The sequence below is a fragment of the Ictalurus furcatus genome, chromosome 22 (assembly GCF_023375685.1).
Source record: "Ictalurus furcatus strain D&B chromosome 22, Billie_1.0, whole genome shotgun sequence".
Classification (NCBI taxonomy): Eukaryota; Metazoa; Chordata; class Actinopteri; order Siluriformes; family Ictaluridae; genus Ictalurus; species Ictalurus furcatus.
The window spans coordinates 19,904,979-19,929,978 of record NC_071276.1 but is presented as its reverse complement, the minus strand read 5'-3'; the positions used below and the strand labels follow the sequence as shown (position 1 = coordinate 19,929,978).

The window sequence follows — 25,000 nt, the reverse complement described above, 5'->3', positions numbered from 1 at the left end:
TCAGCACAGCTGGTATGATACACTCTTCAGCTGATTAAACACTACACAGACTGTGCAGTACAGGAGGGACCACGGAGCAGGATTTCTGTAGAACAGTCTAACAGCGCCATCTACTGGCATGGACTCCACAGGACCTCTGAAGGCGTGCTGTGGTATCTGGCACCGAGACGTTAGCATCTGGATCTGCCCTTTAAGTCCTGTAAGTTGTGAGGTCGGACCTCCGTGGATCGGACTCGTTTGTCCAGAACATCCTACAGAAGCTCGATGGGATTGAGATCTGGGGAATTCGGAGGCCGAGTCAACACCTTGAACTCTTCGTCACGTTCCTGTACAGTTTTTGCAGTGTGTCAGGGGGCATTATCCTGCTGAAAGACACCACTGGGCACCGTTAGGGAACACCGTAACTATGAAGGCGTGTACTCGGTCTGCAGTAATGTTTAGGTAGGTGGTACGTGTCAGAGTAACACCACATGAATGCCAGAACCCAAGGTTTCCCAGCAGAACATCGCCCAGAGCATCACACTTCCTCCTCCGGCTCGCCTTCTTCCCATAGTGCATCCTGGTACCGTCTCTTCCCCTTCACACCCTACACGCATCAATGAGCCTTCGGAGCCCATGCCCCCGTCACCGGGTCATGGGTCGTCCTTCCCTGGAGCACCTTTGGTAGGTACTAACCACCGCACACCGGGAACACCCTACAATGCCTCCATTTCAGAGACGTTCTGACCCAGACGTCTCACCATCACAGTCTGGCCCTTGTGAAAGTCGCTCAGATCCTTACACTCGCCCATTGTTCCTGTTTCCAACACGTCAACTTCGAGAACTGACTCTTCACTCTGCATAATAAATATATCCCAGCTCTCCACAGGTGCCATGGTAACGGGATAATGTTATTCACTTCACCTGTGGTTTTAATGTTGTGTGTGTATGTGTGTACCATGCCTAATACTGGAATCATGCTTATAAATGAACCCTTTAAATTCTTATAAAGTAGAATAATTATTCATTAATATCCTTATTTAATTTTACACAGTGGAAAGGATCTCCGACTCGAAAGCGTGCCGTACAACCGCCGACCTTTTCCTCGTTATAAACACAGTGGCTCGTCAGAAAAACAAATCCAATTAAGCTCTAATTCTTTATTTATTCATTCATTCAATCACTTTATTTTTTGCTTGTCTGTACCCTCAGGGAAATTTCTTTTTCTTTTTAAAAAAAAAAAAAAAAAAAAAAAAATTGCAGTTCAGAAAATTCAATGACTAGAATAACAAAAAACAAAAACAACGAGACACAAACAGCCTTTTTTTTTTCTTTTTTTTTTTTTTTTTTACTTCTCAGAGTCTCAGAATACTGGAACAGCCTTTTAATGGTTATCATATTAATGGATACCAAGTTATTTACACAAAATTAAATGTCCCTCCAAAAGAAGAAGTCGAGGAGAAAACCGGAATGAGCTAGGAAGAAAAAAAAAACTAAACCCAAAAAAAAAAAACACTACTCAATTGAAGTCCAGAAAATAAAAGATGAACAGTACATCTTTCTTCAGCTTTTTACAAAATACAGTCTCGAATTCTAGAAAGCAGAACATTTGATTCATTAGCCAAAACAAGTGGAGATTTTAAAAAAAAACTGGAAGGAAAAAAAAACAACAAAAAACAGATTTAACAGGATTTAATCGCTTAAGCTCTTCTCTTTAAAAGGACAGAGTGATGATTAACAGGACGAAGTAAGAAAACGCACCCGAGAGACGTGATTTTTTTTTTGGGGGGGGGGGGGATAAAGAAAAAAGAAAGAAAGAAAAAAAAAAAAAAAAAAAAACAACGCACACGCACCTGTGATATGACCATCTACAGCTCGGCTCTGTGGCAGGAAGTGGAAAAGCAGGAGAAGTGGACTTCCTATTCCTCTTCCACGAGTACACTGGATCTATCTACAGCGGTTGAGTTGATAAAAGAGCGTTCGGGATTATCTGACGGCGATCCTCGTCTTTGGCTTGTAAAATCAACACAGTGACATGTTTGCCCGTGAAAATAAACAAACAAACAAAAAAAAACCCAGAAAGGAATCGCAAAGGGGAGAAAAAGAAAAGAGAGAGAACGTTTAAAACGGCACGTCTGAATAAATCTAAACTCCATACGTCGAGAACAGAGCGGCTTTGAGATCGCCCGGACGATTTACCGGATGGTAAACAAGCGCGAACGTAGTAACACAATTACAAAAAATATCTTTACACACAACGTACAGCACTCTGGTGTCCTAGCCTAAACTTAACTTTCATTTTAAACAAACATGATTCATATATATTCATATTTTTATTTTTATATATATATATATATATATATATATATATATATATATATATATATATATATATATATATATATATATAAAAAGAGCAAGACAAGGACGTTTAAACATCAGAGCTTAACATAAGCATTGTACATTATAATGAAACATTAACCACATGGCATCTTTAATAAAAGTTAATCGCAGAAAGGAAAATTAAATTGAAGAAGGAAAAAAAAAAAAAAGTTTTGCGGAAAAGTGTAATAATGAATTTTGTTAAAAGCTGGAGAAATTAAGAACAATGTTATTTCACGAGAAGTTGTGGGAACTTCAGGTGCATGTCAAGGCCACTGAGGAAACCGCCTCCATTTTATTTTATTTATATAACTATGTTTTTTTTTGTTTTTTTTTACAAAACTACCAGACTGTGAATAAAAGAAAAATCAAATCAACAATCATGTTGCGCTGCAGTGTGTCCATACGAACAAAAAAAAAAAAAAAAAAACCACAAAACTATATCTCAGAGGGAAAAAGTTCACAAAATGGTACACAGGGGTAACGTTTCTGAACACTTTGACTTCTTTTAATGATTGGAGAAAAAAAATAATAATAATAAACCCTGAAACTACTGAAACCTGGGGATCAAACTACAGGGTGGGGAGATTAATCATTACAAAAAGGCAAACGAACCCAAAAAAAAAAAAAGACGACGCTTTTAAAAAGACTGACACTATTTTAATCAGTCCAAACTACAAGATGAAGGGAGAAAACCCTAAGAAAGAAAAAAAAAAACCAAACAAAAACCAGGTGGAGAGGGTGGGCTAATGATCCGAATATGCTGTACATCGGGTTGGAGTCCGTTGCCACCCCCCCGTTCGTGATGGAATGGGTCCGTCCCGCTGACGTTGTTCTGCCCTCCTGGATCGGGGTACGTGTGGAGGAGGAGGAAGAGGAAGAGGAGGAGGTGGCGGACGCCGTGCTGGTGTACTTACTTGTAGCCCTGCTGGTTCCAGGCCTGACCGTACACGCCGTACGTCGGCATCTGCCAGCCGTTAGGGACGTACTGACCCATCTGCTGCCCGTTACCGTAAGACTGACCCCACTGTCCGTACGGCTGAGCTGCGTAGGCCGGGTTACTCTGCTGAGAGACGGAGAGAACAAGGGAGACAGAAAGACAGACGGAGAAAGCAAGAGAGGGAGAGCAAGAAAGCGTGTGACAGGGGAAGAGAGAGATGGAGAAAGCAAGAGATAGAAAGACAGCGAGAGCAAGAAAGAGGGAAACAAAAAGACAGAGGGAGAGAGAAGGAGAGTGACATAGGAAGAGAGAGAGATGGAGAAAGCGAGAGAGCAAGAAAGAGTGACATAGGGAGAGAGGGAGAAAGAACAAGGGAGACAGAGACGGAGAAAGAGAGGGAGAGAGAGAGAGAGAGAGAGAGAAAGAGAGAGACGGAGAAAGTGACAGAGAGAGAGAGACGGGAAGAGAGAGATGGAAAAAGCGAGAGATGGACAGAGAGTGAAAGAGCAAGTGACAGAGGCAGCGAGACAAAGAGAAGGAGAGAGGAAGAATATCTAGTTAGCCTAATTAATTTAAAACACGAATATTTAAATTTCCTGCAGATGCAGATTGTGATGTAGAGAAATCAAACCAATATAAAATCCTCAGAACTTATTCCACCGTTAATGTGATACAGCAGCTAACACTGTTCAAGTGAAAAACAAACCCGAAACATTCTAGAAGAAAACAAAAACAAATCTCAACTCCCTGGCTGTGTAGGAGTGCACACTTTTATAATGGGTCATGTGACGCTGCTCAGAACGAACCAATCACACGTTCTCAAAAGTTATTATCCTAATTCCCCCAAATATAGATCGGACGTTTCTGCACGGGTTTCGTAACGTCACCTTGGTTTCATCCGACTTCTGCAGCCACACAGCTTAAAGGATCTCACTGTGGGAAGGAATCGGGTATGAAACAGGGAATTTACTAAACATTAGATGGACCGTGGAACACTGTGAAGGCCGTCATCGACAAGTGGAGTAAACGGAGCACCACAGTGACGACACCAAGAACAGGACGTCCCTCCGAAATTCACGAAACGACGAGAAAACGGAGATCTTTGGAAACATTAAAGGGGCTGGAGGGTAGTCTGGTAAGTACTGCTCTCTCCCTGCATGTGACGACAGTCTCTCATTCTCCACGACATCCAAGCTCGCCTAAAACACTCCAAACTACGTGTTATGGTCTCGTGAGACCAAGGTAGAACTTTCTGGGCAAAAAAGATATGTTTAGTTCAAAAACAATACAGTTTGTCCTCACAGTGAAGCATGGTGGTGGTAGCATCAAACTACGGTTCTGCTGGGACTGGGGCTCTAATCAAGATCGTGGATAATTCTCCAAAACACCAGCAGCACAATAACACCCTACAGCACAAATCCAAGTCTTCTAAAGATGATGTTTTGGCTCTAAATCTTATTAAAAACCTGTGGAATGACTTGAAGAGGGCTGTGTGCAGGAGATCCTCTTGCCATTCGACAGATCTGGAGCATTTTTGCAAGGAAAAGTGGAATAAAATGACCAAAATGAAGGTGAGCCAAGCCCATAGACTCTTACTAAAAACACAAAAATATTAAAGAGTGCCGTATTACAAGCAGAAAGCGCTTTAACAGAGTAAAGAGGTGTACATACTTATGCAATCAGTTCATTCGCACGTTTTTCACTGGAACGTTGTTAGCTGTTGTAGAACATTAAATGTAGAAAAAGATTTGACACGATTTATACCCGCAATTTTAATATCCGCTGAATCTAAGAGCTGGGTGATAAACGGACACATTAAGCTTCTCGAAGAAAAGCGATACATTTAGCTTACGTTTTTACTTTAAAGAAATAATAATAATAATAATAATAATAATAATAATAATAATAAACGACTCATTTGAAGCAGATGATTTGATGTTAAAATTGTGCGCAGAAGATTTCTCATTTTCACTGTTAAATATATTCATTTGTATTTTTTTTTATAATTTAAAAAAATTCATTAATTACCCCGAACACATGATGAATTTGTACGCTACACGACTACGAACATTTTTAAGTTCACCCTAGCAACCCGTAGAGAAGATAAATCCTACTAGCCAGCTATAATGTTTAACACAACGCGACCAAACAGCTGGAGTGTATCAGAAATTTCCTCAGAAGCGGTTTCTACCTGGGGCATGGCCATCTGCTGCATGGCCCTCATGTCTGCGGTCTCTTTACCCCAGTAGCACTTCACCGTGTGGCCCTCGATGCACGTCCCATTCACAGACACTATGGCGTGGGCCGCGCTCTCGTGAGAATCGAACCTGCAGGTAGAGGAGAAGTTTACTCGTTCATACGGAACCTTTTTTTTTTTTTTTTTTAAACAAACTAGCTTTACTCCTAAAGCTATATATAACTACTGAAGACAACACACCATTGGTGATAGGATCCAGTGGAATAAACCACTTCCTGTCATCCTGCCATCTTATACCCCACCCCAACATAAACAATACAACGCACCTCACGAACGAGTACCCTTTATCCGGGAAGACCCTGATCTCCATGATCTGCCCGAACGGAGAGAAAGTCTGCCTCATCAGCTGATCTGGAGTAGAGGAACAGGAAGTGAGGTCACATTAGATCACGCTCAATCTTTAGTCTGTTTAATCGGCTTCTCTTTATCTACTTATACATATATATTTATAGAGAAAATTTTAAAGGGTTCACAAACTTTCAAGCAGCACTGTAAGTGAGAACCGGAACTAATTTGCCCGACATTCCACAACATTAAACATAACTATAAACGGATAAAAAGTACGTTGTGTCGTCCGTTAATTTAAAAAAATGAATAAAATAGACGAATAAACCCACGTGCCTGATGATTATTTTCCTAACAGCACCACACACAGAGGTTTACTCCTCTTACAGTACATCACCGCTTAAGAACAACACGTTGTACTTTTTATCCGTTTATACGCTCTGACAGCGGACGGAGGCGAAGGAGCTGCACGCACCCGACAGGCCGGAGGTCACCCCTCCGCAGTACACGGTGCAGTTACTGGGGCTCGACTGGTTCAGCACCTCCTCGTAGGACAGGTGTTTGGTGTTGCCTGCTAACAGACGGAGGAGAAAGGAAAGGACCGGTGTCAGACGAGAGCCCGTTTCTGAATTAGGATTAGGATGTGTGAGGAAGGAGAAGAGTTTCTAACTGACTACCGGACTGACTCTCGAGGTTGGATTTGGGCGCAGGAGGCTTCCTGGTGGCCCAGTTGGTTCTGATCTGCCGGCCTCCCAGCCACTGGCCGTTCATCTGCTGGATGGCGTTCTCCGCATCCTGTCGAGCGAGGAACGGGCATCATCAGGAATTCAACGTTAACCTCTGACGGTGTTAGCGACGTGAATTTTGCGGAAAATGTGGACTACGGTTCCGTGTTGATTATATAATAATCCCTTACCCATTTGTTAATGAAGGAGATAAATCCATAGCCTTTGGACTTCCCAGTAGCCAGATCTTTCACCACACGAGCATCGCTGAACACACACACACAAAAAAACATCCCGATAATGAATTACTCACAAATAATCACACAATCCAAAAAAACAATTCTCTCAAGATGTTTGTTAGACTGGTTCGTTCACACATCACCTCTTGACACTATATATTTTAGAGTGGAAAAAAATCTCTCTCTCTCTCTCTCTCTCAGGCTATACTCTAAACTTTAAACGAGCAAAACTTACGATATTTTTCCGAACGGAGCGAAGGCGGCTCTGACGTCCTCTGTGGAGATTTCTGGGCTCAGGTCGCCGACAAAGACATGGAAGTGATCTGCATGAGGACACACACACACACACAAAATATTAAAGAGAACTCAAATATGTCACAGCTTCTCCATTCTGAATAGTCTGAAGGTGATCACATCTCAATGTAGTACAGTGTAGCATAAGGTTTTTAAAATAACAGCTCATAAATAGATATACTATGTATGACGTTAAAGGAGAACGTTAACGGAAGGAGTCTCCAGTGTCAGCACTTTGTAACACTAAAGATTTTAGACATTTCCAGGACAGACGAGTTGACGCTTTTTCTTCAGGCTGGAGAAGGAGCGAGCGTTTACAGCTGCTGTAACGTAAGCGAGAACAGGAACTGACTAGTTTCATGGATGTTAAACGCCGTCGACACGCACGACTCTCAACCCCGGGACTGTTAAACCGCTAAATCCCACCCGGGATCGCTTTCACCACGAGGCATCGATACTTACTGCTTGTGTCTTTCTTCTGGCTGCTCGGCATGGAGGCCCAGTTCACTTTCATGTCCTGTGAGTAACACAAACGGGGAAGAAAAAGAGAGAGAGAGAGAAAAAAAACAAGACATTAAGACACTCAAACACACAAAGAAGCGGAAAAAAAGCTGTAACTTACTTCGTGTGATATTAACATGAGTCTCCAAACGTAGAGACAGACTGATGAGGGGAAAAAACTAACTTAAACTCCATAAGCAGGGGAAAATAAGTATAAAATTTTTTAAAAAAGTTCCTAGACGATCAGTCAAAAAAAAAAAATGGAAAAAAATTATAAACGATCAAAAAATGAAATCTGTAAAAAAAAATAAAAATACATATACACACTTATTTCTACGGAGTAAAAAGTTCTAGAGACTTACAACAGAGTGACATTAACGTGTATTACTCCTCAAACGCTCCTTCATTACCTGTTGAGGATAAAATATTTGCACTGAATATATTTCTGCTGAGGCAGCGAGGAACAGAAGAAGAAGGAGGAGGAGGTGGCCTGGTGTGTGTGTGTGTGTGTGTGTGTGTGTGTGTGAGAGAGAGAGAAAGAGAGAGAGAGAGAGAGAGAGAGTAGATAATACACTGTAATCATGAGCTCAGGACTAAACAGCATCAGGATGACAAAAGGGATGAAGCAGATGTTTAAACTGTAACGTTTCCTCCTGAACGCCTGCTAAAAGACGAGCTGCTGTCTGTCAGAAGAACTTTTAAATCCGCAGCTTTGGCTTTACAACAAGAAAGAAAAAAAAAAAGAAAAAAAAAAGAAAGAAAAAAAGAAGGAAAAAAGGGAGGGGGTGTGTATAGAAATACAACACTACTTTAATTTTCTCATAATATACATCGCAGCATCTCTTTTCTCTCGGTGTCTGGAACCGGTGCGATCAGGGATCCGGTCTCTCCAACTCAGAGGTTCTCAACCTTTTATAAATAAAGCCCCCCCAAGCCTCCCCTATCATGTGCCCCCCCCCCCCCCGAAATATTGGAGGAGGCCAGATATAATGATTTTCTATTCTATATGAAATCTATCTATCGTTATACCAAATATCAATCAGTTTTGATAGATGTAGATTTTTTTTGCTTTTGTACTTTTTTAAAATGACTTTTTATACCTTTTATGATTTTTTAAAATAACCAACACTATATAAGGGACAGGTATGTAACATGAATGATTAAAAGTGTTTCTGAACACTATAACTACTACGAACGAGAGAACTAGGCTGTCATAACGTGGACTATTTTACATGTAAAACATTCTAAAAAACATTCCCATAAGAATGATGTAAATTAGGATGAAGGGTGCGTCTCGTTATCGGTGATGTTAAATCTCCGGCTCTCGGCCCCTCGCTGAACAGAGCAGACGCAGAGAGAGGTGTGAGTGCAGCGGGAAAGCAGGACAGTACTGCTGATATTTGGGAAGTCACTAATGTTTGACCAAAGTCACTAGATTTGTTGTAAGGCGCTTTTTTTTTTTTTGCAGAGCCTACTCTGCTCTGATTGGTCAGATGGCCCAGTCTGTTGTGACTGACAGCTCTGACAGCACGTGTCAGAACCCATACCTGAATACCAGCTCCGGGGGCTTCCTCAGCACTTGTATTCCAGGCCTCTGCTACGACGACAGTGTTTCAGGGCGCGTCAAAAGTATCCGATGATCGCAGGCAGTCGATGAAGACCACCGGCACATTACGCAAACGTGCTACAAGCCTACGCAAGTTCGAGTGGGAAGTCGGGCTGGAATTACTGACGACTCGTTTCGGCCAGTTCAGAACCGGTTCTCTTTTGGGAGACGATAACGTTTTACGTGCGCGCTCCATTACACAATACATGAAAGGTAATAACCGAAAAAGCATAACTGGGACACTATGTTGTTATCTCACACACAGACACGTCATTAAAACTCCAGTTATGAATCGCTGAAGACGCAAACATCAAACACCTGACATGTCCGGGCCGATCGGGTCTGCGCGCGCTGCGCTCATTCACTTTCGTTTCTGAATTTTTAGTCTTGGAAAACAAGGACGCGGCTCGTGGCACGCACTCAATTAAGAAATTTGTCCAAAAATGACTTCTTAAAAATGCTGAAATGACTCGTTTTTAAATTTATTACGTAAACAAAAGAAGAGAGACCCCCTAGACGAGAGGTTATAATCTGACTGAAGACTATCAGGAATTGTATTTAGGAGTCAGTGGATAAGTGATGCTAAGCGGCGTTCTAGCCTGCCCGTCTCAGAGAACCTCTGAGACGTAAACGTCACGAATGAATGAATGGTCACGTTTAAGACGGTTGAAAAGTCGAGGATACCGTTGCGGCGATCCAAATTCCTTGTGTAAACGCCCGTACGAACGATGTACGAATGAATCCAGCATAATAAACGCGGCCTGCTGTGCGTGTGCAGCCGTATTTGCGTTAAGACTACGCGTAGCGACAAAATTTGCGTGTCGTGAGCGCAGCGTAGTAACAGTAGCTACCGATACACAGCCTTTCGTCACACGTTTCCACTCAAAAGACTCACTTTCGCGAGCATATATCCAAGTGCAAATGTACAAACCGCCGTCAACAGGATCAAGAAGGTTTGTTGTTTGTTTTTTAAATCAGTTAAATCGATCACACCTCACTTACCTGTTGGGAGGGGGGAAAAAACAAGAAAACTAAAAAAAAAAACTAAAAAAAAACAAACCAAAAAAACACAAAGTTGCAAATCTGAACAGTCTTTCATATTACCTTTCCTAATATTTTCCGTCCGTTCATGGCGGCCAGGGCAGCAGCAGCGTGCATGTGCTCGAAGAACTCCACGAAGCAGTACGGGTCGTTTCCTGCCGTCTGGGTTGGAGAGAGAGAGGGAAAAGAAAAGAGAGAAAGAAAAGCCGTGAGCCAGAAACCCTGCTTACACATCTGCTCAAGTAATCCTGCGCGCCGCTATAATTACAGAAACCGTCACTCTGGAAAACGCCGTGTTTGCTTTCGCGTTTAGAGATTTTTAGCGTTTAACAGTCGCTAGACTACTGCGCTGAGCTGAAAATCCGACCAATCGCTGAGCTGCGTTACTTCCAGCTCCGCCCTCACACCGACGCTTCTTTGCGTCTACTCACATCGAGGATCATTTTGCAGCTCTTGCAGGGTCCGATCTGGGTGAACACCTGCATGATGAGAGCCTCCGTCACGTCCCTGGAGAGGTTTCCGACGTACCTACGGCAAAAGAAAGACGGAACATGTTTACCAGGTCACGTTACTTTCAGAAAAGTTCAAGTAGCGTACCGTGAAACGGCTTGGAATCGTGACGCCATGTTACGTCTCCTTATAACGAGGCGTTTTGAAACAGGAAGTCAAGGAAGAGAGGTGTGCGTGTTATTTATTTTGATCGGCTTGACCGATTTCTACGACAACCTATAGCATTAGAGATCTACTACACCACGATCTTAAACAGACTCAACAGTGGATTATCGAAGCACGAGACTTTGTCCTGTTGGGTTTAAACGTGAGGCGCTAATATAAAACACAAGAAAATCGCGCCTTTTTTTGGATAACTTGTGCGTCATTTCCAAACGCTCACTCGCTCGCTCCAGACCCGCAGCGGCAATACACATCTAAAGGAACGACCTGGACGGAGAAAAACACGCATGCATCCACACTGTATCCACACCCACGCATGTCTAGAATGCCCAGTTCGACCCAAATGTTCTCTGGAGATTACGGGATGATTACGGGATGAATCATTTACATTTTTATGTATTTAATTCCCCAGGAAGCATGCTTTGCCAAGAATGGAACAAGGTTGCGTGAAGAAGAAGAAAGTCTGCGGTGTCAGAAAGCGAACTTCAGACTCACGGTGTTTACAAGCGTGCTTGGAATATCTTGGAAAGTTTTCACCACTTCAGTTTAACAAACGGTAAGGAAAAGAGAGGGAGAACAGACGGAGGAGAGATAAGAGAGTGTAAATGAGTAGAGAGGCGCTTTATTTGATTTTCCCCCTTCTTTCCTAGTCTAAAAATAAATCAGCCACGCTTTTGCTGAAAAGCAACAAACGGAATGACGGAATTGATTTATGCAAAGAAAGGGCATAAGTGCAGACGGGGTGTTGCGGGGTGTGTGCGTGTGTGTGTGTGATAGTTTAAGAGAAGGGAAAGAAGGATTATGGAGCGTGTAACAGGAGGGAAAAATTCTAACTTTGGAACACCTGACCTTTCTCAGGATCTTTTTTAGCTTCTTTTGCATTTTTTAGTTGTGTACTGCCGTGTGTGTGTGTGTGTGTGTGTGTGTGTGCGCGATACAAAAAAAAATCCAAAACACCATTTTTTGACGCCCACTTATAATCCCATGGGGGATTTTATTTCAAATCGAGAGACAAAACAGTCGAAAGAAATGGTCTGAACCACTCAGTCTTGTATTTAAGGCGGATAATGGTGTTCCTGAGCTCTTTATTCGGGGTTTTCTTCCTCCATGCTCAGCCCTGACTGCTGCCACGTTTTCACCCAAACCCCCGGCACTAAGAGCAGGCTAGTCACCCCGCCACCTCCGCCCGCTCCACACCCAGCACCTTCAAGCGTTTCCCACACATCGTTACTCCTTTAGAAACGCTCATTCAGCTTTATTTTTGCCGTAATGGCAAAGCAGAACCTTAACACGGGCGCTAAAGAGCCAGAAACCGGATCTAGCCGGTTAGCAAACGGCATAAAAGCTCAAACTTAGCCGGCTAGACTTGTGTCAAAGTCTGGCGCGTTGAAACAAAAACTAAACACAGAGCTCGTGTTATATCATCATATATTACATATAATCCATCCATCAATCAACCGATTACAACTCGATTGATTTGTTAATCGATATGAGCTAAGATTGAACAAAAAATAACTTTGCTAGGTGGCTACATTCTATTCCCCGGCTCCGCTATGCTAACTAGCTAGCATTAGCTAACGCTAATTTTACAAATTAGCCAATATTATATATTTTTTAAAAAAAACAATTTTATTTAACACTTTTAGTTCGGTTTTTGGAATATCATCTTTATGATTTAACAACCGTCGTTTTTATTACGCTATCTGATAGAGTTGGGACGATTCCAGCTCTTTGGCTAATGCTAATCATTCTCCGCTACAGCGTGACCATTTATCAGGCTAGTCAGCTAGCATGTAAGCTAGTTCACTTTTATGCTAATTAGCTCGATATACTTACAACGTCTTGGGCTGGTCATCATCCGACATCATGCTGTTCAAAAGGTTCTAAACCTCCGGTTAAATTTTTCTAAAGGTATATTGTAAAGGCTAGAGCTGAGTTCAACGACTTAAATCCGCAAACTTTTGTTTTCCGCTAAAGAGAAATTACTGGAATAACTTCCTCTAACGTTACTCCAGAAACATCGTAATGACGTTGCAATATTCGATCTCGCGAGATTTCGGGGGCGTGAATCCCGCTCTGTCGCCACCTACCGGATTGGAAGACAGCGTAGAGTCAGATAAAACCTGGGTTTAAAACAAACAAATAAATAAACAAACAAAAGCCTGGCTGGTCTAATAGGTGATCAACAAATATTGTAGTTTCGGTTCTTTCTGTTCAAAATAGAACAATTATTGTGTATATATAGGCCAGTTTCTTAGAAAAATGTACACTCTATAGCCAAAAGTATCTGCGCCCCTGACCATCACATCCATATAGCTTTCTTGCTCAAAATGTTACCACAAAGTTTTACACACACAACTGTATAGAATGTCTTTGTATGCTGCAGCATTACAATTTCCCTTCACTGGAAACCTGTTCCAGAATGACAATGCCCCCGTGCACAAAGCAAGCTCTGTGAAGACACCGTGTGTAAAGGTTGGAAGACAGTGGAAGAACTCGAGCGTCCTGCATAGAGCCCTCTTTACACTGGACTATGATAAGTGTATTGTGGTCTGTTACCTAAAATGAGTTTGACACTCCTGAACGAGTTTAGTAAAAAGTACTCTTCATAAAGATTGAACAGACTGGAATATGTTGTGCAATTTAGCAGGCTGGGAGTCATTTCATAATATTGTATATTGTATATATAGGAGTTCATGCCACATAGAAAAGCAATTACGCAATTTGATTTCACTGTGCAGTTCTGTTTATGTGAAATACAATACACAAACTGCATCGATTATCATCAGTGACATGCAGGAAATGTTACACGCTGATAAGTTGACTGTGAACACTCTTCCCTCTCTGTTGCAGATGTTAACACGTTTCCTCTTTGTTCCGTTGATTAACTCTTCCACCACTGCACAAAACCAGTCTCAACCAGCTACGGACATAAAGCCCCTCACCATTTGCGCATTCCTTTGTCTCACTGAATACCATACCTTCCTGAATAACATTTGCTCTTATCGCTATGACTTCCTGAAACCCATATATGGAGTTGTTCCTGTCTTACATGGATATGCTTCCTGTTTTATGCAAATATGCCCAATCAATAGTTAACCCATTGTATCTGTTGTGTGTCAAGCCTGATATATACTCTGCCTTACTTTGAATAAATCAGAGATATTTCCATTTGAATTTTGTGTGTCTGTGTGTCATTTAGCAAACTCTACATTTGCCTTCTTTCTTGTGTACGTTCTCTTTCTCTTTTCCTAACATCGCAACCCTCTATTCACAAATCCTGAAAAGCTGAAAAGAACAACCTCCTATGCATTGTTCTTATGTTGTGTTGTCTCTGTTTCTATAGGGGAAAAAAACATTATCAGTGGATTGCTTTTTTTTAAGAATTAAACAGACTTTACATTAGAAGTGAATGTAATTATCATCACTGTGCTGCAGCCGTGTCGCACTGAAATGCAATCATCGCTCATTCACAGCCATGGCTATAATCAGAAAGCCCGCCCTGAAAGCATAATTTTCCAGGGTAAGGAATGCACTTTATAGGCTCATTGTTTCATCATTTTCATTGCATTGAACCTTTAATCGACAAGTTTTTCAGAAGTATTTTTAAAACATGACAGAAGTGTTGGTATTAATATCACCCCACTGAAAGCTGCCATATTAACTCTCTCTCTCTCTCTCTCTCTATATATATATATACACACACACACACACACACAAACACGAGGTAACATTGATAAATTGCCTCTTATGTTGGACCTGATGATAGTCCAAGGGACAAAAAGTACAAATGTATGTTCATTAACAACTTGTTTATTCGTATCGCTTTTCTATTTTGTTATAAAATAATGTTTATGCCTATATTTGTTCTATTTGGTTGAAAAAATAAAACCATTTCCATCTGGTCGACGCTAGGTGGGGGGCGGGACTACATGTAATCGCCTCAGAACATGCAGCCAATCACCACGGAACAGCGAAAAGCATGAACCAATCACTATCAAGCATTATAAACAAGTCAGCCAATCCATGACGCCGAGACACCGGCAAAGAGGCGGGTGTAAGGACGGCTGAGTAGTGAGAACGTTAGAACATGGCGGAGAGAGGAGGGGGCGGGAGGATGACTCTTGTGAAAACGAAGAAATAGCGCTATTTAATGACGATTTTAAAAATAATTACTATTTAGACAGGTGAGTAAATTTATCTCGAGCGTATTTAGCACGATGTTGAGAATCTGATTGTTTAATATTTGTTTATTTTAACGTTAAATTCAAATCGTGCCTCTTGCCTGTTGGCTAGTGTGAGGCTGAATCCCAAATGGCTGGCTTACTACTGTATATAGCTATGTATATAGCTATAGCGCACTTCATAGAATATGTAAACTATTATATTTCAAATATATGTAGTGCACTTCTAAAGGGATTAAGGCGCGATTTGGGATTCAGCCCTGGTCTAGGCTCAGGCTAGGTTTACAGCTAAGAGAGACAATGTTTAAATTAGCACGATGTGTTCATGTGCTTCATCAGAAGGTAGTTTAGGATGAATATAAATGTTTTGTTAATGGAAAAGTCGCATTCGTGGGAATTTTATGTAATGTAAGTTTATTATCTAGTGAGGCGAATGATGTCCAACAGATAAAAGTTTAAATGTGACCGTATGAGATTTTAAATAAATAAATAATATTAATAATAAATTAAATAAGTAAAGTGTTCTTGGGCTAGTTTGTGACTTGAACAAAGTTGGCATTACTTGGAACCTGCAAGTTTAAAAATGTACACCTGGAAAAAATTGAATTGTAGAAATGTTTGTATTATTATTATTATTATTATTATTATTATTATTTTGCTGGACTGCTCTGTAACATGTTGATGTCTTGTTTATTTCTTTCTTCTCAGTTGACCACCGTTTCGGAGGATGGACCGTGTTTAATCGTGGGCAAAGGTTTAAGCTGAACGCATTGTGATTTCCAATAATTGAGACAGTGATTTCTAAAAAGCTGTCTACATTAATGAAAAGAACAATGTAGTCGGCTTAGCGTGCTCAAGCAACCGAGTGTTTACTTCCGTCTGGTGTGTTTTAGGTGTACCTTTTGGTCTTTGATTTAGTTTTTAACACTTCACTAAGCTAGACAGATTTCTTCTAAGCAGGTTTAGTTATATAATATATATATATATATATTCTATATTATTAATTGGATGATGGATGTCAGTGAGTTTGTGCCTCCTCTCCCTCTGGAGCCTCCTGACGATGAAACGCCAGGAAGCGGTAAATGTAAAGCTCCTCCACCACCTCCCCTGCAAACGTCCAGTGACGCCGAGGAAATGGACGTTAGCTCCGGCGGTGATGGACCCTCGCTCGCGCCGGCCGAGGACTCCGACGTTCCGCTCCTCACCAAGGGCTCGGCGTCTTTTAGCGGTCGTGCGTTACACGCCGACTCGTGCCCGGGCACCGGGCGCCACGCTCCCCCTGTCACCTCCTTCCTCCCTGACCTTAGGCTCCTCCGAGATGTTAAGATCAGCGTCAGCTTCGGAGGAGATGGCGGAGGCGGCGGCGGTGGCGGTGGCGGCAGCGTCAGCAGCAAGGGCAAAGACAGAAAAGTGTTATACACAGGGCAGGGTCAGATAGACGAGCAGCAGCTAGAGAACGGCGAGGCGATGGGTAGTGCAGGAGAGGGAACGGTGCAGGGAGACGCAGGCGTAGAACCCGAGGCCGAGCAGGAGAACAAGGTGGAGTTCGCTGTGCTGGACGAGCTGGAGGATTTCAGCGAGAACTTCCTGGACGCGGAGGATGGAGAGGAGAGCGAGTACACATCCGAGATGATCGTTCAGCAGCAGCAGGCCAATGACGAGGACCACGTATACTCCTACGAGGTACACGGGGCATCTCGTTTTGTTTTCATACAAAGAAACCAATTTAAACACAGGACAAAATCTAAGAGATTGGCCTTCCTGAGCGTCCCGAGAGACGTCCGTTTTTGTAAACTCTGCACGCTCGGATGTGTCGCGTGAGTATTTTTTTTTCTTTCGGGAGACGGAGTACCGTTGCTACGCGTTATTACGTCCTTAACATGTTCTTTCTGTTCTCTCTAATACTCTTCTTGAAATTTGTGTTTTTGTGGGGTTTATTTTCTCCTTTCTTGTGCATTATGGTGTCTCGCATGCGATACTGCCACCTAGAGGTCACGCTAACATCGCGTGCGAGACGCCGCCTGTAACCGCTCGTCTCTTCCAGGACGACTTTGACAACGATGTAGATGCTCTGTTGGAAGAAGGCATGCCCGTGCCCAAGAAGATGCGCCTGGCCGAGGATAAATACGCAGCAGACAGCGATCATCAGTCTGACACTGAGCAGGGTGTCCAGCCCATGATTACCAAAATTAAGACCGTTCTCAAGAGTGAGTCTTTCTTCAGTTTTGAATATAAATCATGGCTTAGCTGATTATTTTTCGCCGTCGTTGTTACTGTGATGTGTACGTTGTAAAAAGTGTTAAAGACGGAGGGTTTTTTTTGGTGGGTTTTCGGTGCAGGTCGAGGACGTCCGCCTACAGAGCCTCTTCCCGACGGATGGATCATGACATTCCATAACTCCGGCATTCCAGTCTACCTCCACCGGGAGACCCGAGTCGTTACCTGGTCCAGACCTTACTTCCTGGGAACTGGAAGCATCAGGGTAAACATCGGGTCCGGGTCAAGACTGCACCTTTAGTGTATATTCGAATAACAGATTTGTTTGATGTTGAAATATTCCATGTAATTTTAACACACGTTAAAAAAAACTGGGGTTTTGGGTTGCCAAAACTTTTTATTCTGAAAGCCACATCTGTGTTTCAGAAACACGACCCTCCTACCAGTAGCATCCCCTGTTTGCACTATAAGAAAATGAAGGAACATGAAGAGCGGGAGCTGAACGGAGAGGTGACTCCTGACGTGTCTCCGGTCAAGGACGGGGAGGAGGGAGAACCCCAGGAGAGAACCGAGGAACCCGACTCCACGGCTCCGGAGGGAACGTGCGACGAGTCCAACCCGGACACGACGGACAACCGGCCTGAGGAGAAAGACGGCCAGGGGGGTGAGACGGCACAGGGAGCGCTGGGGCAGGTCAAAGCCAAGGTGGAGGTGTGCAAGGACGAGTCTATTGGTAAGAGATGAAAGCGTCGGTGACGTTCACGTATGCCGCAGCGTTTAGTCCTTTTGAACGGAATTGTGGCGCGATCCCCCCCCTTTTCTGACCAACGAATAAAAGGAGGACGCATAAATTACGTGGTTAATTAACTTTGTGTTCAATTATGCGCAGTGTGAAACGGAACAAAAAAAATAGCCGATTTTGATTCAGTTTAAGATGCTCGACTCCCAAGTGATTCGTGTGTCGTTCACGTTTTGGATTCGACAGCGTTTGACGCTTTGCGAGTATCCGTTTATGTTCACGGATGTGGATACGAGATGAATTTCGAAACTCAGACCCCTCCCTCCTTCCCCCCAGACATCGAGGAGTTTCGCAGCTACCTAGAGAAGTGCTTCGACTTCGAGCAGGTGACGGTGAAGAAGTTCCGCACGTGGGCGGAGCGAAGGCAGTTCAACAGGGACATGAAGAGGAAGCAGGCGGAGTCGGAGAGGCCCATCCTCCCGGCCAATCAGAAGCTCATCACGCTTTCGGTGCAGGACGCACCCACTAAGAAAGGTAAATAATTTTTTTTAAAAGGAAAGTTCGCTGGTCAGTGTGGTTCGGAACCGGAGTTCTTAGAGATTGGGATTATTTTAGCGTTTGATCGACACGCAAAGAAATCTGTTAGTTGCGTAAGTATTCACCCCCTCGGGGTCAGCATTTGGCAGACAGACGTTCATGCAACTGCAACTCCTCTGGGATACGTGTACCAGGTTGATCATTTTGGCCATTTTTCTCGCTCAAGTCCTGTCCGGTTTCGTGGCGGCCGATTGTTTTCGTGTCTTGCCGCGGTCTAGGCTTTGACCTTTTTGGTTTTAAACCACTCCAATGTCGCTTCGGGGTCCCCAACCCTGACAATCCCAGTTTCCCAGTCCCTGCTGATGAAAAGCATTTCATGATGCTACCAACCACTGTGCTTCACCGGCTGACGAGTAGAATTGCAGTGTCGGGGGTTTCTGCCAAATGTTCTGATGCTTTAAAAAAAAAAAAAAGGGGGGGGTCAATACTTATGCAGGACTCTGTATCAGATTGCTGTCCTCATGTCTACTTCCAGAGTTCGTCATCAACCCTAACGGAAAGTCCGAGGTTTGCATCCTGCACGAATATATGCAACGTGTGCTCAAGGTCCGACCAGTTTACAACTTTTTTGAATGTGGTAAGTGTGTGTGTGTGTGTGTGTGTGTGTGTGTGTGTGTGTGTGTGTGGAAGAGAGATTCTGTCAGTGATGTTTGTTCAAAGCGTTAAGTCTGTGTCTGATTATTTTCTCAGAAAACCCAAGTGAACCCTTCGGAGCTTCTGTTATTATAGACGGAGTCACGTACGGCACGGGAACGGCGAGTAGCAAAAAACTCGCCAAGAATAAAGCTGGTATTGTTTCATTTACATTCTTTTTCATGTCTGTTGTGCTTCCATCCACTCAGGATATGTCTCTCTTTAAAAAAAAAAAAATATATATAATATTATGTGTTCATTCAAGGTGCCAATTCTTTATGCACATAACCGCATACACGTATCGTTTCTATAGTAACAGCTCGTTCCCAGGGACTTCCAATATTTATGGAAGGAGTCTCCAGTGTTACCACTTATTTTTATTTATCTATTTATTTATTGACATTTTATTAGCTTTGAGAGAAAAACATATTAAATGAGAAGCTATAAACGAAAAGGGGAAAAAAAACCCAGTAATCTTTGGCGAATTGCTGTGGTGGAAGAGGAATAAAACGCTTCAGGGACATGTTTTAGGAAAATGATCTGCTTCAGTAACTCCGCGTCATGGCGCTGACCCGTCGTTGATTATTTCCCCGTAACCGAATGACGGCGAGTGTTTTATTCTTCGCTGAACACAGTAGCGATAAACGGCCGTAACAGTTGTATCTTTCTACTCTGACTCTCCAGCCGGAACCGTTTTGGTACTAGCGGTTCTGGTACTTTGTCGGTGGGGAAAATGTAAATCATCTGAGAACGTCTTGAGGTCTTTTATCCTAAAACGTTTTCCTGCGCTTCCTTTGTTCCGGATGCCGTGGTGCAGCTCGAGCCACGCTGGAGATCCTCATCCCGGACTTCGTGAAGCAGACGGCTGAGGAGAAGCCAGTAGAAGGAGACGAACTGGAGGTACGAACGCCAGCGCCGCGCCCGCGCCGCGTTTTAATTACTGCGAGTTAAACACGATCTGAGCACTGACCGGCGGTTCACCTTTTACTCCTCAGTATTTTAACCATATCAGTATTGAAGACTCGCGAGTGTACGAACTGACCAACAAAGCAGGTTTGCTGTCACCTTACCAGATCCTTCACGAGTGCCTTAAGAGGTAAGGCGTTGCTCCGGAGAGGATGAATATTTCACAGAGTCGGCATCGTAAAGCTGCTTTATTTCTTTTTTTTTTACTGTGTGTCCACAGAAATCATGGGATGGGGGACACCAGCATCAAGTTTGAGGTCATCCCGGGGAAGAACCAGAAGAGCGAATACGTGATGACGTGCGGAAAACACAGCGTACGCGGATGGTGTAAGTGTTCACGCGGACCTCCCGCACTGTTTTGACGTCTTCTCGTTATTCTTATTTCCCGCATACGTGCGGATGCTGGGAAAATTACTTCAAGCCCAAAGAACTTGTTATCCCACAACACTGTGAACTCTGGATTCTGATTGGTCAGAAGGTCTCAATTAATCTTTTATAAAAAAAAAAAAAAGAAAGAAAGCGGAGCTGACCGTAGTGCAGGTTTTTATAGATAATAAGACGTTATCGTTTCTATAGCAACAGTTCATATCGGCAGTTTCTGTAAGGAGAAGTGTGTTGGTTTAACATGTATGGAAGGAGTCTCCAGTGCCGGAGGTAAAGCTGTGACTTTAGGTTTTCTGACACCTTCAGGACGAAGGAGTTTACGCTTCTTTGTGGTTCTAATTAACTTGGGGAGAGAAAAGAGAGGCTGTTGAGGCCGAGGCAGGAACTAACTGCAGGTGGATAAAGTATAGCACGTTGTGTAGTAATAAAAATTAAAAAAAAAACAACAACCTGGTAACTGCTGTGGTAGAACAGGAATAAAACGTGTGCAAAGGTGTCGTTATGGATAATAATAATCATAATCGCACCATCCTGTCGTTGATTATCGTCCTCTAACAGCACGACGTGAAGTGGGTTATTCTTCACGTATTCCGTACGTACTTTTAAAAAGAGACGGAATCGAAATAATAACTCGGAATGAATAATAAGCGATGGTCACGTCTTTGTTATACGGTGCCAAGATTTCGGTCTGTGTGCTCTGTAAAGGTAAGAACAAGAGAGTGGGTAAACAGCTGGCGTCTCAGAAGATCCTCCAGATGTTGCACCCTCACGTGAAGAACTGGGGCTCTCTCCTGCGCATGTACGGCCGAGAGAACAACAAGATGGTGAAAAAGGTATTTATAAAAAATGAGTAATAATCAGAGCTGTTGAAGAAAGTAGGTCTGTGTTATTTAGGTTCACGTGTGTGTGTGTGTGTGTGTGTGTGTGTGTGTGTGTGTGTGTGTGTGTGTGTGTTTCTCTTTTGCGTAGGAAAACTCAGACAAGAGTGTGATCGAACTGCAGCAGTACGCCAAAAAGAACAAGCCCAACCTCCACATTCTGAACAAACTCCAAGAGGAGATGAGGAAACTGGCTCGAGAGAGGGTGAGATGAGCCTCTTCCTTTAAATTGTACAAAACTGTAATTGTTGGCAAATCTGTGACGTGAGCGGAATAACGTGCTCAGAGACGTGCCGGTACTTTAGTCACTATGGTAACCGTCGTGGATCATTTTCCTCCGACGGCAGGGCGCCGAGTGTTTTGTTCCTCTTACGCGACAGCGATTAGAATTGTGTATTAATTAATGGGACATTTTACAGCTCCAGAGACGTATAGAATCTCTACCAGAGATAAGTATGTTTGTTTGTTTATTTGTTTTGATCACACCTTATGTTCCCTGTTACCAGGAGGAGACGCGAAAGAAGCCCAAAATGACGGTGGTGGAGTCGGCGCAGCCCGGCAGCGAGCCTCTGTGCACCGTCGACGTCTAGAGGGAACCCTCACCGCCCTGCTCACTCACACTGAAGATATTATAAATATAAAAAGGCACTGAAGGTCACTTCATCATCGTTACACGGAAATAAATAAACCACAAATTATGCAGTTCGAGCGCAAAGGTGAAACCAGCTCCGTTTTCCCACAGACACGAGGGTTCTGTTTGCCTGAATGTGAAGCTGTGTGTGTGTGTGTGTGTGTGTGTGTGTGAGAGAGGAAGTTAATTTAATCCGATGCACTACCAGGCGACGAGGTGAAACGTCGCCGTACACGACCCGACCCGTTCTTCTTTATACAAAACCCGCCGTCACTTACTTCCCATGAATGAAGTACGTACTCGCGTGATGTCTGGATGCTTTGCGGTTGTGGATTTTAAACATTGTGGCTGCTTTTTAAAAAAAATATATATATAGATGATTGATTTAATAAAGGTTTTCATGTTGGACGTCTCATTCCACATTCACTGTTATGGATTTAGGTAAAAATCTAGATTTCTGTAGAGTGTTTTTTTTTTTTAAAGGAGTTGCGAGTCCGTGGCGTGTGATCAGATTCCGTGTTCAGTTTGCACGTTGGCGAATTGTATCTTGGATTTGAGCAGCACACAAGTTTGAATTAGCTGGGGGAGGGAAGGGGGACAATTAAAAAAAAAAAAACTCAATTAATTTTTTAAAATAAATTTAAATAGCAGTCTCGGACCTGCCGCCCTTTGTGTCGTGCGTCGTTCCCCGGACGTCATCTCGAATTAAAATGTCAGATTTTTATTGAACTGATTTGAGATCTGAATCGAGAATGATTGATGGTTCTGTAAGTGTTCTGCGTAAGTCCCGCCCCTTTGTCATCTCACTTCCTTACCCGTTTACGGTTGCATGGTACTTAAAACGGAACTTCGCGAGCAGAGGGAATAAAAATCCGTACCGCACGAGCCTACCCGTCGTGTAAGACTTCCGATTTTTTTTTTTTTAAATTGTCCTCCAGAAAGCCCCGCCCCCTTCTCCGCATCTCACGTCGGATTAGATCACGTTCAAAGGAGAGCTCCTTAACGTGAGAGTCCATCAGCTAAGGTTACAGTAGTATGTGTGAGCAGTTCGCATTAAGGAGGTCACTGAATGTTAGAAACGGTCAAATTTGACTTTTTTTTTCAGCTAAAAAAAAAACCAACTGGAAAATTGGACCAAAATAGGCTTACGACGAAGTCTCGAGAAGTTTGCATGCACACTTTTTTTCTTTTTTTTAAATCAATTGCTGTACACATCTTTTTCATAATATAGGAAGAAAAAGCTCTGAAGTGCGTTTCGAAAATGAAATGCCGGTCTAGTCTTCCCGAAAGCTCCGTTTTGCGTACCAGCCTCCTGTGATTTTTTTTTTTCCGATACTGGAGCCGTAAATACTAGCGTTGAGACTCGGACCATGACGACAATCACGACGCCAGCGGAACGTTTTAGTTTTACAGTTGGACCTGATGGACAGGGACGGCGGGGCTCCTGTAACACACGTCCTACTGCGGTGCAGGATCCGTCATCGCCCACCGGTGCTTGTTCTGAAATAAAACCGCCTTCCGATTCGATCTGAAATCCTCACTCGGTTCTGGGTTGGCAGGTCCGAAACCCGAGACGCACAAATGTTGTTTTTTTCCCATTTTGGGAAATGCAGGATAATACATATCAGCGAGCGTGCTGCGGGGGAAAACTGCTGCTGGAGCGGGATTCTTGCTTTCCTTTCAGCCTTTAGCACTGCAGAGAAACCACAAGCACAAGGGCTTGGAGCATTAAACACTTCTCTGGCAGAGGAACTGTTACAGATTAAATAAATGAATACGTTAAAAAAGATTGAGAGACGTTTGTTATACTCGGCGCTCACGTTCTGTGCCATTTCTCATGTAGCAAACTCAGTGGCGCTACCTAGTGGTGTGTGTGCTGTGGAGTGAGAATATAATACTGCTGTTTCCAGCATGAGCTTTTTTTATTTTTAGTTCAACGACTAGAATGTAAAGTGTGTGTGGGGTGTGTGTGTGTGTGTGTGTTTTGGGCATCGTGACTGTATACATTTGATTATTTCAGACACAAACAAAAAAAGAGACAAAACGATATCACGTGACGATAACGTGTAGAGAACGTACGAACCAAAGCTTAACGTCTTATGCATTTTTATAGCCTGTAGGTTGCTTCAGGATATTTTCATCAGTGTGTTTCTTGCGTATACGTAGACGGGGAGGGAAAAAAACAGAACGACGAGGACGCAATAAACTGCTGGAACAACAGTGTGTAGTGGTTTTTTTTTTTTTGCTGTTGCTTTTTCTGAATGTTTACCGCTTTCGTGTTCGTGAACGCAACGCCGCCGCTTCGAGAACGTGCTGCTGCTTCTTCTGCATCGTCACCGCCACCGAATCCACACTTCACTGCCTGTCCTGTCGCTCTCCGTGTGTGTGTGTTTGCTGTGAAGAAAACCGTGTGCAACTTCTCAGAACACGCCCGAGCGTTACCGTGCTCTGTCTTTATTTTTGGTTTGGAACAGCGCTACCTAAAATAAAATAATAAAAAAAAAACCCTGAATTCGTCGTGTGACTTGATAAATCGCTGAATAGAACGGTGATTTCTTTATGCAAATGAATAAACGTGTCATGACTGTAACCAGACATTTCTCATTCTTTATTCGTGTCATTTCAATTTTGTTTTAAATGTACAATAAGAAAATTAAAGTAGCAGTATGTAACTCTTGCCCGCTCTGGTGTGTAGAAGGTGCGGTGCTGACAGTGAGATGGATAATCCAAACCCCTTTTACTAAAACTGCACTTTTTTTTTTTTTTTAACGCCAGTAAAGGAAAGGGGGCGGAGCTAATTTCCGGGTCAGAAAAAAACAAACAGGATTTTGTGTCTGCGTTTTTTTAAAA

At 43.0% G+C, this 25,000-nt stretch overlaps 3 protein-coding genes across 9 annotated transcripts in view; 1 reads left to right on the top strand and 2 right to left on the bottom strand.

The window, feature by feature from the left end:
• Positions 1-2,368: 2,368 nt before the first annotated feature.
• On the bottom strand, positions 2,369-13,085 carry tia1l (cytotoxic granule-associated RNA binding protein 1, like). 6 transcript variants are annotated; one of them, XM_053610257.1, is made up of 11 exons: positions 12,758-13,085; positions 10,681-10,777; positions 10,313-10,411; positions 7,564-7,618; positions 7,043-7,130; positions 6,760-6,835; positions 6,518-6,638; positions 6,319-6,417; positions 5,825-5,909; positions 5,493-5,628; positions 2,369-3,424 (listed from the first exon to the last, which is right to left on the bottom strand). In XM_053610257.1, the coding sequence occupies exons 1-11, from the start codon at positions 12,787-12,789 to the stop codon at positions 3,275-3,277; spliced, it is 1,038 nt and encodes a 345-aa protein (XP_053466232.1). In that variant the 5' UTR covers positions 12,790-13,085; the 3' UTR covers positions 2,369-3,274. The 6 variants fall into 6 exon arrangements, with proteins under 6 accessions (XP_053466232.1, XP_053466230.1, XP_053466233.1 ...); XM_053610255.1 differs by having other exon boundaries at positions 2,370-3,427; positions 12,758-12,967; XM_053610258.1 differs by having other exon boundaries at positions 2,370-3,427; positions 6,319-6,414; positions 6,521-6,638; positions 12,758-12,967.
• A 1,906-nt stretch (positions 13,086-14,991) lies between these two features.
• dgcr8 (DGCR8 microprocessor complex subunit) lies at positions 14,992-22,558 on the top strand. The gene is made up of 14 exons (XM_053610118.1): positions 14,992-15,108; positions 15,814-16,788; positions 17,150-17,312; positions 17,445-17,587; positions 17,749-18,055; positions 18,398-18,595; positions 19,134-19,235; positions 19,349-19,447; positions 20,109-20,191; positions 20,287-20,387; positions 20,478-20,584; positions 21,347-21,474; positions 21,611-21,724; positions 22,026-22,558. Exons 2-14 carry the CDS (start codon positions 16,114-16,116, stop codon positions 22,107-22,109), a joined length of 2,304 nt encoding a protein of 767 aa, XP_053466093.1. The 5' UTR covers positions 14,992-15,108; positions 15,814-16,113; the 3' UTR covers positions 22,110-22,558.
• Positions 22,559-24,735: 2,177 nt separating this feature from the next.
• The window catches only part of trmt2a (tRNA methyltransferase 2 homolog A), an 11,379-nt gene continuing 11,114 nt past the window's right edge, over positions 24,736-25,000 (bottom strand). For both annotated transcript variants that reach the window (XM_053610119.1, XM_053610120.1), the window contains exon 13: positions 24,736-25,000. This exon is cut by the window's right edge and continues 338 nt beyond it. The gene's annotated coding sequence lies outside the window, so the exon portion shown is untranslated.

Coding starts and splice junctions, on each gene's coding strand:
- tia1l (XM_053610255.1), bottom strand. CDS start 12,789: ATGATGTCGGATGATGACCAGCCCAAGACGTT. Junction 10,412..10,680: donor GCTGCAAAATGATCCTCGAT/GTGAGTAGACGC, acceptor TCTCCAACCCAG/ACGGCAGGAAACGACCCGTA. Junction 5,629..5,824: donor AAAGGGTACTCGTTCGTGAG/GTGCGTTGTATT, acceptor CTCTACCTGCAG/GTTCGATTCTCACGAGAGCG.
- dgcr8 (XM_053610118.1), top strand. CDS start 16,114: ATGATGGATGTCAGTGAGTTTGTGCCTCCTCTCCCTCTGGAGCCTCCT. Junction 17,313..17,444: donor AATTAAGACCGTTCTCAAGA/GTGAGTCTTTCT, acceptor TTTTCGGTGCAG/GTCGAGGACGTCCGCCTACA. Junction 18,596..19,133: donor GGACGCACCCACTAAGAAAG/GTAAATAATTTT, acceptor GTCTACTTCCAG/AGTTCGTCATCAACCCTAAC.